Genomic DNA, 15864 nt, shown 5'->3' with positions numbered 1-15864 from the left:
TGCCTTTTAGAACGAGAACAGCCGTTCATGAAAACAGCAGATTCTTACAGCACAGAGCCAAAAAGCACACCGTTTGGCTCCACAGTCGGCAGGTGTCTGAAACCAGATCCTTGACCACAGACGAGCCACAGCGAAACGGGGAACTATCCAGTCGTATGGCTAATGTTTCATTCATTAACGTCCATCGATACCTTCTATCAAATGCACACACACTAATATTCACCAGGCACAAGCTAACAATTTGCTCGGTAATCACAAGAAAGCAGTTGGACGACAAACAAGTCTCTTTAGGCATTTTTATACAAGTGTTTTATTCACAATGTTAACGGGGGAGGTCAACGTGTCAGTTAATTTACTCTCTGGCTGCTTTGTGCTCAGAGTTGACAGACTCACAAAAAAAAAAAAAAAGGGTCCAGCCTTTGTAAAATAACAAAACCCATGTTTGTCAATGTGAAAGCAGAATATGAATCGTTGTCATAATTAAAGTAAAAAAGTCTTTAAGCTGGACTTAATAGGAGAAAACAGGATGGATGTTTTCTGAATGAGCAGCATTATTCCACACACACACACCTATAAAATGGACAGTCAGTATTTTAACACTTTTGTCATGCCCTTTTACAAATTTTAGGCACTGAGTTTCAACATTCAACACAAACATTATGACGCACACGAGGCACAAAAACAAAACGTGACATTTACAGACAGGATTACAGGGAAAAACAGGGCGTTCTTTCAGACTTCAGGACGGTTTGGCTCTGAACATGCAGAGAAAGAAACAAAGGAAGCCAAGCTTCATTTCCTGAAAAAGGCGTTGCGGGTGATGGTGTACAACAGGTGATGAGGCTTTCGCTTTGGAGGTTCAGCCAGTGAAAAGACCTGCTGCTGAGGCACGCTGGTTGGGATGGTGATGTGACGCTGGTGAAGTGGGTGAAGGTTTTGGTGCAAGTTTTGGGGGTGTGGGGGGACAGAACCAGAGTAACCAACATCTAAAAGGTGCAAAAAAAACAAAACAAAAACAAATGAGTACTTAAAGCAAATTATACAAAGCAATCTTTTTTTTTTAATATAAAGTCAAAAGCAGCTTAAAATGAAGAAATATTTTGTCCTTACTTTTGATCTTCCCCTGTTTGGCCCTTCTGGCATTAACAATCGCCCGTCTCCTTTGCTCTTCGCTGATATCAATTCCTGCCAAGGGACACACACAAACGCACCTTCAGGCCAAAATATTTACTACCCACTTACTCAGAAATCTTTTTACCCTGTTCACCTTTCACTTGACATCTCTCTACAGTGGCTGCTTGTATTCTCAGTGAAAGGAATTTGGCTCGACTCACCCATCTCCTGGTCCTCCTTGACTCTGTGCCTCTCCTTGGCAAACGCTTGTAACCACCTCTGCTTGTCCTCGGCCTTCCTGCAGCAAAGCGCACACATAAACTCCAGAGTGGAGGCGTGGTGCAAGCGCAGAGCGTTCTTCAGGGTCAGTCCCAGGTCCGCGTCCCGTCCATCGGGCACGTCCACCACCTCAGTCTGGTCCATATCCAGTCGTCCCCGGTAGTGAAGCAGGTCTCTGCGCAGCACGTCTTTTTTACAGTAGACCAGCTGATGGTCGAACAGGAAGAAGCTGCGCTGTTGCATTTTGCCTTGCCGGACAATTCGAGTCAGCTCACCAGAGTGGATCAACTGTGAGCTGCGCTCTAACACATCGGGTCCCTGGGACAACATGTTTCCAAAGACATTCAGTCAAAAGATTTGAGGCAGCATACATCCAAGAATACACTGAACAATTAGAAACAGAATTAAATGTGATTAGTGGACATATTCACCTCCCAGTGCAATATGGCGACCTGCCAGTGAGCAATGGTGTCGATACTCTCTAGCCGTCTCTTCCTCTCATTGATTAGACTGGCGACATTCTTCATAGCCTCGTATGCTTCGCTCACTCCATTGTGGTCGCTGCATTAAATCGACAACACAGCAGTGAAAACAGGGCCCGCAGATGGAAAATGAAAGCACATTTCCATTAACAGTGAAACATCGCTTCAATCTCACTAATGGAACAGTAAGTAATCAGTAAAGCAGTGGGATGGATAGAGCTAACAGTGAAGCTAACAAATAAAAAAAACAAAAAACAAAATCATAATTTATTTAGTGACTCAACTCCTTCCCCCATAAAGACAACATCTGACGCCCTCTTTGTTAAACGTTTAACAAACATTAGAAGAGGTTCTGGATTTTTCCAAGGTATCCCTAGTAGCTGATCACCCTCACTAACCTCTAATGCACAGTCATTTTATTCTGGAATTTATACATCAACACTGAAAGAGTTCGTTTATGGCCGACACTATGCAATGCATGCTACAGGTCTTTAAACAGTGCCTGAAAGTACCTGTGGTCTTTGGGCGTGTACTTGAGCAGTTCTCCCAGCTGCAGAGGGTATTTACAGATCTTCTGGACAGGTGTGAGTAAGAAACCGGCAATAGAGATGTCAATCATCTGCTGGAGGAGGCGACAGGCCTCGAAGAAATGCTTATATTTTCCCAACTTCATGAGCCGCTGCAGCTCAGCACAGGCTGCGGGATGAGTATTACAGTACTCTGAGTAGAGTACGGAGAAGCCTTCCCCCTTAAAATAAAAACACAAATGATGATCGATCATTCAGACCAGTGTTAACATAGTTAATTAACAGCATTAAGTGCGGCCACTACCTGCTGGAGAAAGCATGAGCCTATTTCACTGAGGTGTGGCTGGTCCTTGTTGTACTTCTTCTCTAGTTCTCGGAGGAATTGCCTCTGAAACTTGTAGATGTCTTCTATGTTGCTGAAGATGGTTTTCAGCTGCAGCTCGGTGAACATGTCGGGGTGTTTCCGGCACTGGCGGATATAACCCTGAAACATAAATGGCATCAGTGTTTGGGACTGAGAGAAAATATGACAGGACAACAGTTCATATACCGGCCAACAGGTGGTGCTGGAAGGTGGAATTTAAAATTCTTGGAAACATGAGTTTGATTATCAGGAATTTTTGCATTTCTTGAAGACAAGCTTATTACAAATACTGCTGACACTGACTGGAATTCAAGATGTAAATCATCTCTAGATCAAGTTAAGTGCCAATGTGAGAAAGACAGAGCAGGATCAGAGCAACATGGTTTAATCCAGTTGTTTTCAGTGTGCAATCAAGCTGTCCTTTATTTCACAAAAAAAGAAAAAATCAAAAACAAAACAAAACAATACACCTTGGACTATTTTGTCTTTGTTGTTATCGAGTGATGAAAGCTGTTGGATGGTGGGTGAGTGAAAGGTTAACTTTTGTATTTGGAAGCCAGGGTATGCTAGAGTGCTAAAAGTCTGAGAACCACTGGCTTTGCTTGAAACCCTTACCTCACAAATGTCTTTCAGGTGTTTGATGTAGATGCGTTCCGTATTCATGATTTCTTGAACCACATTGGTTCTCATCTGCTGCCTGTGCTGAGAGCTGTGTGTGTCTCTGGGAGCTGGATCTTCCTGGTCTGCTACACTCTCCACACTTTCAGCACTCGAGTGCTCCTGGTTCACACGCACCTGAAACACATTCACCACGGACACAATTGGACCTCCTGAGCATCATCTGAATGATCAGAAAGTCTAACTTCAAGTCGCAAAACATATTCAGCCAATGGTTTCTTTTTCCAGTTGCAAAGCTTAAAAAATATGTTAAAGCTCATATGCAAAGTGGCATAATTACAACAATAGGTACTTAAGCCACAAGAGTCTTTTGAGGTTTAAGTACCTTTTATATCTAAGATCTGGCCACATCACTTAGGTAACAACATGTGCAAGTTTAACCAGCTCCTGTTCACCAACATTGATTCAGCTACAAGCAATTACACAGCAATCCTCACCTGCCAATCAAAGAACCTCACCATGGTGACCGCCTGCCTAATTAACACTCAACTGTCAATCAAGTATGGTCACTACAGAAACCAGCTGCACCCCTTCTTCAGAGGGCTGCTGGGGTTTGTTTGGAGCTAAGCCAGTTTGCGAGTCTTTTCTGTGCTGCCAGAGAGCAAACACAAATCAGACACACGGGTCAGGAAGTCCACTTACCCTCACAAAGCTGGAGGGGAACCAGGCCTCCCTGTCGGCCCCCCTGCCCCACCACCAGTCCTTATGTGAGGCCTCCAAGACACGGATTACATCTCCAGCCTTGAAGGCCAGCTCCTGCTCCTCCATGGTCACATGGTCCCAGAGAGCCTCAGCATAAACTGCGTGGCCAGAGCTTATCCACTGAGCAGCACACAAACAGATAAGATAAACATACAATTACATGCAGGCCAAAACCATGTCTAACATGTAAGATTATGTATAGGCTTGTGGACCAAGCACTGGTTGTGTGTTCTGCTGAACTGAGGCCAGACATCTTGGAAATGGGCGCATTAACATTTGTGCACAGCTGTTTGTGAGCCAGCAGGGTGGCAAGATAAGTACGGCGTCAGAAACTAGAAGCACATTTTTGGAAGAGATCTCTGCAAGTGTTGCAACGTGACAAGATTCCCTCCCTCAACCTCACCTCATTGAGCACAGAGAGCTCCACCCCTGGCTGGAGGTAGGGTGTCACGTCAGTGAGCTCATCGAAGCTGCCCTCCTCCTCCTCGCTCACGCTGTCATCGAGTGTGGCAGAGCACTCTGAAACACCATCTGCAACATGTATGTAGAGATGAAAACACTGTAGGGACCAGAAAAATCTCAGCAAATTCTCAACAAATGCGGAAAGAAGCCACATACACAGAAAAGCTTGTGCCTGACTCCACATCAGCATTTTCCTGCGACGCACTTATTGACATTCCTACACTCCAGTTTTCCCACAAACTAAATTTTTTAATCTCTTGTGAAACACAAACAACCCCAGGGGCACGTTCAGTCTGTGAGCGGTGTGCAAAGTTCTGCTGTTTTCTGTTTCCAAGGTATTAAAGAGAATTAGAACAGTATTTAGTTCTTATGGCTCAAAATTGCCTGAGAACTTTGGATAACATCTACCCTTTCAAAGGAAGTACACATTTTTCAGTATACGTTACACACCTACTGGCATTAAAGAGAGACCAACTGCTTCACTATGATCTCAGCAATTCTGCTATATAAGCGGAGGGACAGCCATGCAAGAATCAGGATGATTGGCTAATTTTTGTTAGCAGTTTTAAACAGAAATAGAAGATAGGCCAGGGAGGACTGTTAGCACAAACCAGTTTCAGTAATAAAGATGAGAGAACTAAGGCTCAGTTTCCCAGACATGGATTAAGTCCATGTCTTTTGTTTTTCTTTGTCTGGGACACGAGGCTTAATCTATGTCTGGGAAACCTTTCATTAAAATTAAAAGTCACTGGTTGACTCTATAGGTTTGATTTTGCTCCATTTCTTAATTGAAAGAAACAAGACTGGATTATCTTGTGATTTATTAATATCACTTAAGTGATGCTAAACTTAATAGACAAGTACAGCTTCATACAGTCATTATGCTCAGAGTTAGCTAAATGAAAACGACATGTTTCCTTTAAACTGTCCAACAGGCTTTAAGGTGCGTTTGCTCTACCTTAATGGTGCCGTAGCTGCAATGTTTAAACACCACCAACTTTTTGTTACATTAACACAAAACAGCTCTCACCGCTGAGCACCCTGTGGAGTCTACGGCGGCCTACGCGGTCCAGTCCGATGGGGGTACTCTGGGAGAGAGCGGAGGGTCGAAACCTGGCAGACACTCCTCTGTAAGGGGGCACCTGATGGGAAGGGATTGGTGGTCGCGACAACACCTGCAGAGAGGGCGAAAATGAAAAAGAAAATTGTCACACAGAACTAACAGATCCTGCAACCTCTTGACAATACTGTGAGCAAATATAATCATCAGCTGCTATTTATTCTCCCCCATATTCTCTGAGTGCTTTAAGTATTACAAAAAGTAGTGATGCCTGTGTGCATACAAAAAAAAGAGTCTTTATGTATAAATGGTCCGTTGAAGCATGACAATATATCAAACTCGAGAATACGGGTAATGTGTTTTTGTTTTATTATGCCTGATATAAGTGTTTATTTATTTTGCCAGCCTTCTCCCACAATAAATTCAAAGACTTTATAGCTGGAAAATAAAAGAAACATACCAACCCACAATATTTAGCAATTCTGCCCAATAAAAATTGCGTGTGTGCCTTTGCAATTTTACCATAGACTTTAAACTTCTACAGGAAGACAGACAAGCCTTAAGCTGTTACAGCAGATCGGGAACTTTGTTAATGATTTCTTCTTCCAACTTTCAAAGAGATGTGCACCATGAATTCTTTATCTAGGGTCAGGCTATCAACACGATTTTGTTGTAACGTACCACTGTGTATTTTTAGGATGGCATTCAGAAGATTCAACCCGAATTGCAGTAAATGCAACAGTGCCAACAGTGATCTGATTCTGCTTAGCTTTCTGAACACACCTAGAAATTTGGCAATTAAAGCAATGATTTTGCTCACTACCTGTCTTAAGTGTCAGATTTGCCTCACTCTGATTTTGTTTTCTTCCCCAAGATGAAGTTCAAGTTCATGGGTTGAGGACATCCAATTGTCCAAATGGTCCGACTTTACTTTGACTTTCAATTAATAACAACCAAATTCAAATCAGGTCTTGTTTTTACTTTAAATGGACAGAGTAACAACAATTTTTAAGAAAGAGTCAAAGAAAGATCTATAACCAATGAAAACAAAAGTTTGAGGACTTCTGCACAAAATGGATAAAACCTGTAAAAGCTTACAGAGGGAAGGTTGTCTTCCTTCAGCTCAGCATCAGGAGGGAACAGATCCACTGGTCCTATCACAGAGATGGGCCGCTGCCTCCTGGCCTGAATGTCCCCATTCATGCTGCAGCTTTCAGGACTCTCTCCGTTCATGTATGCATCATTACCAGTGCCGTCTTTACGCTGCAGTGGATTTGCACTCCTTTCCTCAGAAAGAAGCTCTCCGACTTCCTCGGGGATGGAATGTTTCCTGGAAATCAGCTGTCCATAGTCAGAAATGGGCCGTGGTCTCGGGCGCCCGCTTTTTCGTCTGGACTTGACAGAGGATGTTTCCGTGGTAGGTGTGGCTTCATCTGTGGGAGATGTGGGGGATATGGGTGATTCGGAGGCGGATGATGGAGAGATAGGAGGTGTGCTGCTGGTTGATGGGGAGAGCTCCTCCGTTTGAAGAAGAGCTTCTCGTCCTTGGTGGTCTGACGTCACCTGCGAGATCAAAGCAAAAAGTTGGAAACTAAACTGACTTTCCTTTGTTCTCCAACCTGCACTGGAGAACAATTATCTACTAGGAAGAACATCTGTTAATCAGAAACAGAACAAGCTACTTTCAGCTGCTCCTTTATTCACAGAAGAGGGTCGCCATCACGGGTAGCTCCTCATGTTTGATTTCGCAGTTTTTAAACCGCCTTTCCTGAAGGGCCAAAATCACCCCAAAGGGTTTTTTTTCGGCCATCCCGAGATCAAATTAGGAACCCGTTGCTTGTTAGATGAATGTGTAAACCACTACATTAGAGAGTAAAATTAAAAACCATAAGAGTTAAATACAGAAAGAGCTTTCTTGGAATCAGAGCAAAGGTGTTTCAAAGCTTTATCTCGTGAGAAACATTTTTTTAATCAAGTGAAAGGACTCTTGTTGACGCAGTAAGAGGCTCAAAATACTGAACACAATCAAACCAGGGCTTATCATATTCAAACAAAAACTGCAGCAGAAATTGCACCAATATGAACAAATAGATGTTATCACATTGCATGCATCTGAGCAGGTATCGAATATTTAAGAGTCTATTATTGGGTAAGAGTTACCCACGGCGAAGTTATTTCTCCAAATCTTTTTAGCCAGCAAAGCCAAATCTCACCTCTTGCTTTTCTCGATCTGGGTCCGGACCCCGGCAAATACACTGGAAGGGCACACAGTAGGCTAGCACCATTGTGAAACGCAGGCTAACACAGAGGCTGGCTTGTGGTCCCAAGGCCAAGTCCTTAAAAACTTAAGTCCTTAGGTTTTTCAAGCCAGTAACAGCCGCTCGATGCCTGATGTAATCAAATCTGTTGTTCCTGTTCATCTTTCAGGAGAAAATGTCATCCACAGGCTAAAAGTCATCTTGCTAAAATTATCTCTTAATGGTCCTGTCTACTTGATGGTGCTGCTTGCTGTTCCAGGCCCAGTGCTCATGGCGTTGGACTTTGCTCCACTGGGCTGCATCTAGAGGAAAGGGGGAGAAATGAGGGCTGTGCGCACTCATAGCCTCCAACCCTCCCACAGCAACAGGACTTGCTGCTTTGCGCAAGGGCCACTAATCATAAACAAAGCCTAATCATTAACTCTCTCAGCTCCTTCGGCGTGCCTGTCAGCATGGAACAGCTGGCTTCACCATGTGACTCCGCAGCATCAGAAGTGCGCAGTCACAACTGACAGAAAAAAAGCGGTGTGAATCGATGGCGTTATTTCTTTGACACTCAAGGGGACTTTGGACAGGATAAACCTCTCATTTTATTTCCTTTTCGCATACATGCATCCTACTGACAAGCCTCACGTCAACACAAGTACTTATCTCAATTTGCTGGAATCCTGCCAGATTCAAAGATCGCTCTAAAGTGGGAGAAGTAATATTTCACTTCCCAAGACGAGGGTCAAAGTCGTTCAGCTGGCACCTATAAGTCATCACTCAGTTCTGCATGATAAGAAATTGAACCTTTCTTCTGTCTTTCAGCACTTCTTTGAACCCAAACAGTCATGCTAAAGATATGAACCCCATGCTCTTCTGTGCATTGATGAAGAATCTGAAACATGCTTGTTCTTGAGCAGTAGATTTATTTATCAATAACCAGCTAAATGCATAATCGACAGGCGAGTTGCACAAAAATAACATCCCAATAATTATTGTTCGACAAAGTGTTAAAAGGTATCATATCTGTTAATGAGCATGGAAAAAGAGACACACACGCAGAAAAAAAAAAAAAAAAAAAAAGATATTACTTCAGGTTGGACTTCAGATTTGCAGCCTTACCTCATTTGGTGATGCGATGCCCTCAGTCTGCTCTTGATGCTGTGAATGTTCTCTTTGGCTGAATAGGGATGAACTGCATTCCACCATCTGTTTATAATCACTTGTTGTGCCTACAGCCGGCGACTCATAATGAGCAGAGATATCAGGTAAAGTCTGCTCTGTTGTCTCGGGGGGCTCCCAGAAAGGGGGGCTGATATTCACCTGGTGGGGTTGTGGGCTGTTGTTGTGTTCAGGCTGGGGATGGACCAGAGGAGTGTGCTCGACAGACGTGGCCTGGGCCGTGACGAGCACGGGCCGGCGCTGTCGCTCATTGGTATGTAGGAAAGGCACACGGCGAGAGTAGTCATCATGGAGGCGGCTCGAGGGGGACATGGGAGATGGAGATGTGGAACTCGGGGAGGGACTTCGTCTGCGTCGCACAGTTAAGTCAGTCATGCTGCCGACTAGCTTCAACATCGGTGGCTTAGTCTTAACAGGGCCCTTCTTGCATGTAATGCCTTGGCCCCGGAGATCAACTGAGGAGGTGCTGGAGGTCCTTTCGATGTTTGTTGTCCCATTTGATATGCTAGTCCTCAGGAGGTCTTCCTGTGGGGAAGGAGGACCTGGAGATGGCGCTTTACGTCTAAATAGATGGAGGTTCTCTGCACTTTTGCTCAGTCTGCTCAGCACCTTCACATTTGTGTTGTCACTCGTACTCTCAGTTTGAACATCGAGCTTCGATGTCTGATCTGATTTCTGAGTGGTACTTGCATTGCTTCCTGCTTTTCTCCCATTCCCAGAGTCAAATAAAGTGATGCGCCCCGCTCCATACGCTCTCCTGATACTTCTGGACAATCGCGAATTGCGCGCGAGACCATCCCCATAATTATCCTCATCATCATAGTCATCATTGTCTGAGCCGTACTGGCTTAACAAAGCCAATGTTTGGCCTGTAAAACTTCCATTAGAAACAGTATATCCTTCAGTGCTCTTTGAATGATTTGCTAGATCCGCCACACACAGATTAGAATTATTTACAACTGTGCCATTAGCCCTTTCCTGATTGGGCAACGGAGCATTATCTCCATCGAGGTTTGATGCCCCTCTGGTCTGAATACCCTGAAGCACAGATGACCGCAGTTTTTTGAAGGAGTCCACAACACCTATGCCTGAAAGTCCGCTGCCTTGGGCCGAGGTTGGATCATCTGCATTTGGACTTTGAGCAGTGACGGTGCCCTTCCTTGAGTTAGAAAAAAGCCTCATAATTCTTGAGGAGTAGGGCTTTCCTTCGGGCTGACATGAAACTGAGCTGGACCAAGCAGAGGAGTTGATAACATTCAGTTTGCTCTCATCAGAGTGAACACCAGCACTCATTGGTTGCACCTGGGCACCATATCCAGACAGCAGGTATGGGACTGCACTTCTTTCAGCGTGGTTCTGGGATGGATATATATCACTGAGGGGTCTGCTACGGATCAGTGGGTCAGTTTTTGTATTGTGGAGTTGTGAGAGAGGGTCTTCGCTTGCAGACAAGACCCTGTCCTTTTGTCCTGCCTGCAAAACAGAGTTTAATTTTAAAATCTTTTCATTTTTTCAGTGCTTTTCAAAGTTCACAAGAAAAAAACTACAATTAACAATCAAATTAAGTTTGATCAGCTCAAATAAAATGAAAAGACTGTCACCTGAATACATTCTAAAGCTGTGTATCATCTGTGTTTTTTGCCTAAGAATAGGGAGAGTGAATCATTAGGACTGTGAGATTTTACTGAGCATGCCTCATGCATTTGTCCTTGATGCTGTATTTCAATGTCCAAGGCAAACTGAGGCCCAGGTTGGGGGTGGTGGTGGTGCCAAGTTCAGCTTTACATATGTGTGATTCAGGACAGAGGCTAATGCAGCTGAGGCTTTGAAGTGGGGCTTTGTGAGCGTGACTAAGCAATGAAGCCCGCTAATCCATTGTGATTAATGCAATAAATTGCCCAGTTTTCTCCAGATTGTGTAGAAGATGAGGTGATGGTGAAGGTGAAGGCTGTGTGGTCTTCAAATCAGTGACACTTTTCACCTCATAGCACATCATAATAAATCTATAGCTGAAATCTGAAATATTTCATACATAAAATATAGAAGTGTCCATTTTATTTAAAAAATGCAAATGTTTAGTATTCTTTTCAGTCACAAATAAATAATGATTTTACAGCACAATTTTCTTCATTTTTAATGTCCATAGATTAAAAAAATATATATATAGACCTGATCCTGATTTCTATGTCAGAAGCTAGGATGACATACAATGATATTATAAACTAATAAATAACCAATTATAACAACTGGTTATACACTGAGACCAAGGAAAGTTTAATTACAGTTGAAAAGAACCAATTTATGTAGCTGTTAACATGCACAGATAGTTATTCATCAAATATAAAATCTACAAAAATATACTCATTATAGTTAGTTCATGTATTTTGCTAAGGAGAGCTAGTATGCATGCTTTATTGTTTTACATTCATTACACTAAAACTATCTAAACAGAGGAAAATGCCAAAAATAGCCAACATGATTTACTCTTAACAGGATGAAGACAGTCTTTTATGGTTTGAAGAAAGCACTGCCTCCAGTTTTTACTGCATGCGCATGCAGGGAGTTGCAGGGATCCTGGAATGCTCCCATACTCCCTGGCTGCGTGCAACGTTAAGAGCAGATGAGCTTTCTCCGTCAACCCCTCAGTGGAATCTGCTGTCACTTCAACCAGCTTGCTTCATCGCTATGAACACTTATGTAAACACAGAGCCACCACTGCCAAGCACCGCTGCTGACAGACAGTAAACACCCCCCACACACACACACTCATAAACAATGCACTGCTTTCAAACTATTGCTGAATTGTCTTCTTGTGCTTTCTCCTCCACAGCCACTGAGGAATCACGCAGAGCACCAAAGTGGAAAACACCCCCCCCCCAAAAACAGACAAGATCGATTATTCCATCTACTTTCCAAGCGGAAAGATAGGAGATAGGGAAGGAATGTCTTCAGCCTCTGCAGCTTGTTTTTGTTTGGAATACTCACCTCATGCTATCAGCAGTTCTACCAAATGCCCCATCCTTTAGTACCTTTATGCCTTCTTCCTGCAGCAGGACACCAACTGTCACAGGCCAGTTGGCGTCGACTAATGCTTGGCAGTGGCATTAGTCAGAGTCAAGCTGACACAGGTGGCTACTGTTTCACATGCTGGCAAAACAGGCTTTAATCATCAACAGCGTGTGTGCAAGATGCTTTTACATTGCAGTAAATCTACAGTAACCATGACTTTTTACTAGAGCCTTTTGCTGCATACATCAAGATAACAATGTTAGCTTTGATGTGGATATATATTTAAGACCCAATAGCAATCCACACTTTTGAGGTTGCAACAGGAAGAGGATCCTCTGCCAAAACAAACATGCGGCTCTACCTGCAGTCGGGACCCCTTGGGAATAAGGAAGCAGCTGAAAGCAGCATATTACAGGGGAAATATATAAGAGGCTATTATCATAATCAATTAATAGTTGACATTAAATTTCAATCAGACTTACTAAACTTTGCTGCAGTTTTGTCGCATTAGTATTCTAAATTTCTCTAGGGTGTTTTAGGGCATCCATACATCCATCACATATTGCTTTCTATATTTATGCTTTTTATACTGCGTTAATACATTACATTTTCTATGAAAAGGTTTGATACGCACCTGCAAACACATTTTTTCTCAGCTTTAACAAGTCTTTGACTCATGCTTTATCTTTCCCTTTAAGTTAGAGGAAATATCGAAACAACAAATCCTGCCAGTAAATACACTCTTCGAGCTCATGCATGTCAGAACAACTAGACAAGCACTACTTACGTACGCGCTAATAAATCACTTTCACAACCGCAAACTTGGTTATGCTGCCCGAGTACCAGAACCACTGCTTTTCTCCAGCTTCCTCTTGCTAATCTGTGGATGGGAGCGGCACACTGGGGCCCTGGTCCAGAGTTAATTAGGAGCTGAGGGAGGATCTCCCCCTCCTCACTACCACGAAAGGCGGCCAGTTGGATCCAGTTTCAGATTAGACTCCCAGGATGAACATGCATCCACATGCATAAACACAAACATCCATACATGGGCACAAGCAAAAATGCACTTCAAAAAAAAAAAAAAAACACACACATGTGAGGATCCTCTCATGTAATGTATGGCCTTCGTGCATAAGCTTGGATACTTGGATACTCCAGCACTTATACACACAGAGCAGGGAGAAAAGCTTTGAAATGACTGACTCCCTTCCTGTTTGGCTGGAAATCTCCAGCCGTCGGTTATGTAAGTACTTACAAGAAACAAGCATAAGAGACTTTCTGCCCACTGTTCACCTCTGCAGAGGTATGTCCCCCCCTTGGCTAAGTTAAAACTTATTAAGAAGACAAAATGAAGTCAGCATTAAACTGAAAGACCACCAGACAGACGGTATCAAGGGAAAGTCTGATTTTTCATTTTCTTCTCTCCGGCTTAACCCTGAGACAGACATTACCCTGCAGCAATGTCACTTTACTAGTCTTCCATTTGCCTCAATGAATAAAAGCTGTGAGGAAGAGAAGACTGTATTCCTCTGGATTGAACAGATTGGCTGATTAGCTAAATCGGTGTGCGTAAATGGGGTTTTGTGAAACGTAAGCTGAGCATATGTTGAGTGCAAGAGGAAAAAGTTCAATATACCTGTCTTTCTCTTGTTGCGAAATGATTTTTTGCAAGATTAAGCAACTCTTGACAATATTCTGTATGTGTATATGTGACTATATAGTAAAGTCGTTTTTTATGCTTGTTACCTGGACTTTTATTCCGCTTTCACAATGAGAAAAAAAAAGCATCAGCAAATGGACTCAGAAGGAAGTCTACTGTGTTTGGGATCAGTGTATAGATGTGGGAGTGGGTATAGCTTGTTTCTTTTCCATTCCAGTCATAATCTGATTAGAGCAGCTCTACCACTCTGTGTTCAGGACTGGTTTCATCTATAGGCCGATAAGGAAGATCACCAGGTGATTCGGCATTGACTGAGCGACATCTAAAGCCTGTAAATGGCCCCCCAGGATTGCATGGCGCAGGGACACAACACTGTAAATCTTTAGTATTTGATGTGATTATGAAATATACAAGAGCTCATGCCTGGATCAGCTGAATTTAATCTATGAGTTCAATTTAAAGGTTAAAGTCTTGCATCCATCTGTGACCCAGTTCCTCATTTTTGATCAGGTCATATGAGGGAGAATGGAAGAAGAAACCACGCCCCTTTCCACAGAGCGTGGGAAGTACAGGTGGACGCCAAAGCAGGGAGTGTCACCACTCTCACACAGGCAGCCACTTACTCACCTGATCAAGTGAGGACTGTCATAGACACAGACTGCCAGAAATCTAATACCACACAGTGTAAAAGGCTTAGTGAAGACAAAACACCACTGAGCATGGTTTCAAGGGCCAGCAGTGTAACCTGACAGCACCGCAAACCACAAGGCTGGACCATTAAATGAAAACAGAAATGTAAAAATGTAATAAGCTTTTTTAAACTACAGAAAGACGAGTTGTAGGATTTGTATTTTATGTGTCATGAGATCTGGAAGAGAAAACGGACTACTGTAAAATTATATTGTAGTCATTTGGCTCTGCTGTAAAATTACTGTTCAGGCCCACTATAAATCAGAGGACTCTGGCCTGCGCCTGATTTCACCTCTACAAGTGTCTGTGTGGGACCCAAGTTCATTAAATTGGAGTAAACTCTCCTGCAGCTCAGTGTAGCTCAGTTAGATCCGCAGCAGAAACTGGAAAACAGGGAGTCACGAAAGGGGATTACATCGAGCACTTTTTCTAAGCTCATAAAGAACTCGGGGCCTAACTGCTTATTTATTTCTGCATTAATTAACTTTCTTCGGCTCTTTGTAGTTGCTGGCCCTCCAACTCCCCCCTCCTCTTCCACCTCCTTCACCAACTCCCTGCACAGCCTGGCATCTCCCACATCACTATAACAACCACGGCTGTAATGCACCACAATAACCCCCGCACCCCGGTCCCATTTCAACTGGTAGCACAACAGAGAGAGTAAACAAAAAAAAAAAGAAAAATCACTGCAGCTGTAACCCAAACTTCTTACATCAATTATTAAAATGAAGAGTACCAAAACTTCTGCTCACCCTGCTCATAGTCGCTGATGTTGTCCTCCTGACCTTTTCTCTCTCACACACATCAACGGAGCAGCTGTTGTAGATATTTATCCATGGTGTCGGAGCAGTCTCTCGGACTTCCAGCCGCTCGCTGTGTCACTCCCTCGCTCCCCTCGCAAAAACATATCGCTCACAAATAATTGAGAGAAAAAAAAAAATAGTATGGCAGCTACCTCCGTTAACTAGTCACCCCCCGCAACATACTGAGACAAATGGCTGGCTGACTCCTTGAGCTAGCACCTTAAGCTAGCTCAAGCACGGCTCCACTGATAAAACTTGTGAATTGCGCAAGCTCCGTGGTTTCTGATTTCGCTTTCACCAACCGGCAAAACTCGTTGGTGTGCAAGCGACTGCGATGATAAACACTGAATCATGAGATTTCTCCCGACCTTACTCACGGGACGCTCCTAATGTCGCTGGTGACTCCAAGTTAAAAGAGGACTCTCTTGGAGGACTGTGCTGGCGAGCATCACTAATGCACTTGTTGCTGTGCTGTTACACGGGGCGGGGCCATCGGGAGGTTAAGCTCGAGGTTAGTGGTTGACCACAGGGCGACCATTTTGGTTTGGAGCCAATCGCAATTCAGTAAGTCGTCACCACCGCAAACCACGCCCATTCCAAGGCTCTTCAA

At 43.5% G+C, this 15864-nt stretch overlaps 1 protein-coding gene across 2 annotated transcripts; it reads right to left on the bottom strand.

The window, feature by feature from the left end:
* Positions 1 to 282: 282 nt before the first annotated feature.
* Positions 283 to 15719, bottom strand: spata13 (spermatogenesis associated 13). Of its 2 annotated transcripts, XM_031739171.2 has the most exons (13): positions 15204 to 15719; positions 9033 to 10565; positions 6766 to 7230; positions 5638 to 5782; positions 4549 to 4676; positions 4086 to 4265; positions 3381 to 3560; positions 2706 to 2885; positions 2387 to 2622; positions 1824 to 1953; positions 1335 to 1710; positions 1111 to 1185; positions 283 to 986 (listed from the first exon to the last, which is right to left on the bottom strand). In XM_031739171.2, the coding sequence occupies exons 1-13, from the start codon at positions 15210 to 15212 to the stop codon at positions 793 to 795; spliced, it is 3831 nt and encodes a 1276-aa protein (XP_031595031.1). In that variant the 5' UTR covers positions 15213 to 15719; the 3' UTR covers positions 283 to 792. The 2 variants fall into 2 exon arrangements, with proteins under 2 accessions (XP_031595031.1, XP_031595032.1); XM_031739172.2 differs by lacking the exons at positions 9033 to 10565; positions 15204 to 15719 and adding an exon at positions 7881 to 8342.
* Between the last annotated feature and the right edge of the window lie 145 nt (positions 15720 to 15864).

The sequence above is a fragment of the Oreochromis aureus genome, linkage group 9 (genome assembly GCF_013358895.1).
Source record: "Oreochromis aureus strain Israel breed Guangdong linkage group 9, ZZ_aureus, whole genome shotgun sequence".
Taxonomy (NCBI): domain Eukaryota; kingdom Metazoa; phylum Chordata; class Actinopteri; order Cichliformes; family Cichlidae; genus Oreochromis; species Oreochromis aureus.
Note: the sequence above shows the minus strand (reverse complement) of the source record. Positions and strands in the feature narration are given on the sequence as shown.

Coding starts and splice junctions, on each gene's coding strand:
- spata13 (XM_031739171.2), bottom strand. Junction 2,886..3,380: donor ACCTGAAAGACATTTGTGAG/GTAAGGGTTTCA, acceptor TTTATGTTTCAG/GGTTATATCCGCCAGTGCCG. Junction 1,186..1,334: donor CAAGGAGGACCAGGAGATGG/GTGAGTCGAGCC, acceptor GTCCCTTGGCAG/GAATTGATATCAGCGAAGAG.